This window comes from Chinchilla lanigera, unplaced genomic scaffold, assembly GCF_000276665.1.
Source record: "Chinchilla lanigera isolate Chin_1 unplaced genomic scaffold, ChiLan1.0 scaffold00027, whole genome shotgun sequence".
NCBI classification, from domain to species: Eukaryota; Metazoa; Chordata; class Mammalia; order Rodentia; family Chinchillidae; genus Chinchilla; species Chinchilla lanigera.
In genome coordinates, this window is record NW_004955428.1 from 3,368,552 (window position 1) to 3,372,440 (window position 3,889).

Sequence of the window (3,889 nt, forward strand, 5' to 3'; positions counted from 1 at the left end):
TTTTTTTCTGACTTGTTTACTCAGTTATAGTCTACTCAATTAGAGACAATAGTTATAATTTTCAAAACTAAGTTTTATACAAATTAATATAAGCTGGCTTATGATTCTTAAAAGAATAAAGGAATAAAGTCCAACATGCCACACCTGAGTTGCAAGTCACTCACTTGGCTGTGCATTCTCTGGACCCCATGACCGACAGCAGGACCGTTATTGTGATCTTAAACATGGAAAATTCTGACGCAGATGGGGCCTCTCACTCTGCTGCCTCATAGTTTAGTCCTCATCTAGGGCTTTCCTAGCCAAGTTGTGAGAGCTGCGTGGCACAGCTTGGGAAGGGTTTAATACATAGTTTTCAAAATACTGTAATGTTACAAGAGAATCAGCTAATGGGTATTATGCATTGCAAAGTACAGTAAATTTAACAGATGCAAACTTGTTAAGGACAAACTTTCATATGCAGGTTGGTTTTTTTTGGTACCGGGAATCAAACCCAGGACCCTGCGCTTGCCAGGCAGGCACTGTGCCGCTGAGCTGTCTCCCAGGATCCATATGTCGTTTTAGACATCTCATTTTAAAAATTCATTATTGATAGGTTTTTGCTGGTTTGTTTACTCAGTTATATATTACTCTAATAAAAGTTGGCTTATAATTCTTAAAGGAATAAAGAGTAAATCGCATTTTATAACTCTTTCAAAAGTTTGGAGAGAAAACCAAACTAATCCACCTTTAGAAGTACCTTACATAAAAAGAAACAGTTAGTGCTTATATTTATTGTTTGATCAATTTTGCATGCCTGTGTCTAATAACAATATGCAATATAATAACCGTTGTTAATTTTCTATCATCTCGTTTTGAAATTCTATATCGTTTTTATTTTTTTCTCTAAAATTAAAAAAGTACCTTAATCAGATACTATAGTGTTTGTTATTAAAACCATTTTTGGATAGGGGAAAAAGGAAAGAAAAAAGACTATACATAATCTTGCAGCTATTACTTCCAAATTTGTAATTTTTTCTCAAATCTTCATAGAAAAGATTACTGTTTATAACTACTGATAAATAATACTTAAGGCAGTGTTTTCTGTTCCAGTTTAATGCATTTGGCTTTATTTCCTAGGACGGTGGGAAATAGAAGAGCTGAAAGAAAACCAGGTACCTGGTGACAGAGGATTGGTAATGAAATCTAGAGCAAAGCATCATGCAATAGCGGCTGTATTAGCAAAACCCTTCAAATTTGCTGATAAACCTTTGGTAGTTCAGTAAGTGTATGTTTTTAGGTACTTTTTCTGTATTATTTTGGTATATTTTGGCATTTAAATATAGCTTGAATTTTTATGTACAAATATATATACACATAGATTTTTCAATGGAAAACAGGCTAATAGTAAAGTTTTATAATACATCTAAAACATATAATTCTGTCACCATAAATTATATAGTGCACAGTTAGAGCACCATTTTTAACTCTTTTCTTAAAGTTACTTGCTATTGAGATATTACTATCGGTATATTCTGAGTGGAACCCCAAATGTTGCTGTTAAACCTGTGGTAAGGTGGAAAGGCAAAGGATTCGGATGGAGCTCAGTGATAGAACACTTTCCTAGTGCGCACAAGTCTCTAGGTTTGATATCTAGCACTTTGTGTATACACACACACACACACACATTTAAAGGCAGAAATTTTATTTTAAAACGGAAATATGTAATGTAGATCAGTGTGTGCTGTTTTAAAAGTCTCATCTTGTTTAAATATTCTTCTCTTCTGCCCACACTGATGAGATAGTGACGTTGCTTCCATGTGTACTATTAAAAAATTAGGTATAAATTGCTCAAGCTGATTTCAGCTATACTGCTATGAAGCCAAATAAATGTATGCAGGTGTAATTAGAAGACCCATAACATTCAAATTGCAAAAAGAAGAAACTGTATAAATATTATTGTCTGCTTTATATCAGAAATTGTGACTATCCTAAGTTAATTTAGGCACGTATAAATACCATTCTGTCCCTCCAGTACACCTTCAGTTCTTTAGTATGTTAAATATGTTCTTACTTGCATAACTAAAACACTATCTTGCACTTTAGAAGTTTTTGAAAATGTGGCATTTGATATAATTGGCTTAATATTTCAGTTGTGGTACTTTGGCTTACTCTATATTAAGTAATTTTAGTGACTACATCAAAGAATATATGTTTATTATTTGAACAAATTAAAAATTTTGTTACAGGTACTTCCTTGTTATTATTTATCATTATTCAGGAGTTGGCTTTTCAAAAATTTCCTTGAGAATTTGCAGTTAAATACAATTAAATTTTTCCAGGATAAAATAAATCAAATGTAGTATTTTTAGTATGAGTCACTAGTAGGCAAATAATGAAATGGAATCTTGTAAAATCACACACAAAGATTAAAATATAAGTATAAAAATTTGCCTTAACAGTTAAGAAATGATTATCATGAAAAATAAAAGCCCCAAGAATTAAATATCAATTTTTCATATGTTTAAAAAAATTCAAAAAAAGGGGAGTGTCTTGTCCTAATAGTGATAAACTCAAACGGGCTAAGTAAAATGAAAAGTGCTACAGAGAATGTAGATTTATTATATAGCTGGACTCCAAAGTGCTTTTCCCAACTGTATGCATGTTAATATGTAAGGTTAAGCTTTCCTAATATGAAACCTAGAATGCTCTGAAATTTGAAACTTTTTTCAGTCTTTTTTATATGGCAACAATTTTGTAATCTTTTCATTTCAGCACCTTTTTAAACGTTCAACTTAAATTTTTATACTTACATGTATTTGTAGGGTACAGTGATAATTTAGTATATATATATAAATGTGATGATCAGCTCTTGGTAATTAGCATTTCTGTCTTCTTAAACATCATTTTTTTGTGTTGGGAACCCTCGAACCCCTCTCTTCTAGCTCTTTATAAAATGCGTAGTAAGTTGTTGTAAACTGAGGTCGCCCTCTTGAGCTGCAGGACACTGGAACTGACTCCTCTGCACTCGGAACCTGTTACCCAGCATCCCTCCGACCCTCTGCACCCTTCCTAGCCTCCACTGTTCTATGACATCAACACTGCGCCTTTCAAATATACGAACACACAGTGTTTGTCTTTTTGTGCCGGGCTTTTTTACTTGATATAATTAAGGCTCCTGTTCCGTCCATGTTGCCACAGTGACAGAGTTTCATTCTTGTCTTGGCTGAACAATATTTCGTTATGTATATATACCACATTTCCTTTATCCACATATCTAATGCTGCACACCGCGGTTGATTCTCAGGTTGTCACTTCACTTTGTTGTTCCCTTTGCTGTGCGGAAGTGTCTTTAATGGAACCCTACGTGCCTATTTGTGCTTTAGTGCTGTGCTTCTGGGGTCTTACTAAAAAAGTCATGGCTTCCATGTCTCATAGTTTTTCCCTGTGTTTTATTGTAGTAGTTTCAGTTTCATGTCTTACATGTTTCTCTTTGATACATTTTGAGTTAATCTTGAATTAATATGGTGAGAGATAGGGGTCTAGTTTCATTCTTCTGCCTATGAATATCCATTTTTCTTATACCATTTATTGAAGAGATTGTCCTTTCGCTAGTATGCATTTTTGTTGCCTTTGTTGAAAACCAATTGGAGAAAGGTGTGTGGATTTATTTCTAGGCTGTCTTTTCTATTCCACTGATCTATGTGTCAGTTTTCATGTCAGTACTTTGCTTTTTGGGCTACTGTAGCTTATAGCAGTGATGGCGAACCTTTTAAAGCTGTCAGTGATAACACACATCCTGCTGCAGCACGTGTGCCATGAATTCACCTCCACTGGCTTATGGTATGTTTGTTTTTTTGTTTTTTTTTTATCTCGCAATAAAGCTTTTTATTTTTATTTTTTTTTATTTTAA

The 3,889-nt window shown here is 33.6% G+C and overlaps 1 protein-coding gene across 4 annotated transcripts in view; it reads left to right on the plus strand.

Annotated features, from left to right (window-relative positions):
* Clgn (calmegin) overlaps positions 1 to 3,889 on the plus strand; it is a 46,991-nt gene that overhangs the window by 9,321 nt on the left and 33,781 nt on the right. For all 4 annotated transcript variants that reach the window (XM_013515328.1, XM_005386675.2, XM_005386674.2 and 1 more), the window contains exon 5: positions 1,117 to 1,258. In XM_013515328.1, coding sequence (XP_013370782.1) covers positions 1,117 to 1,258 — 142 coding nt within the window. The remainder of the gene's footprint in view (positions 1 to 1,116; positions 1,259 to 3,889) is intronic.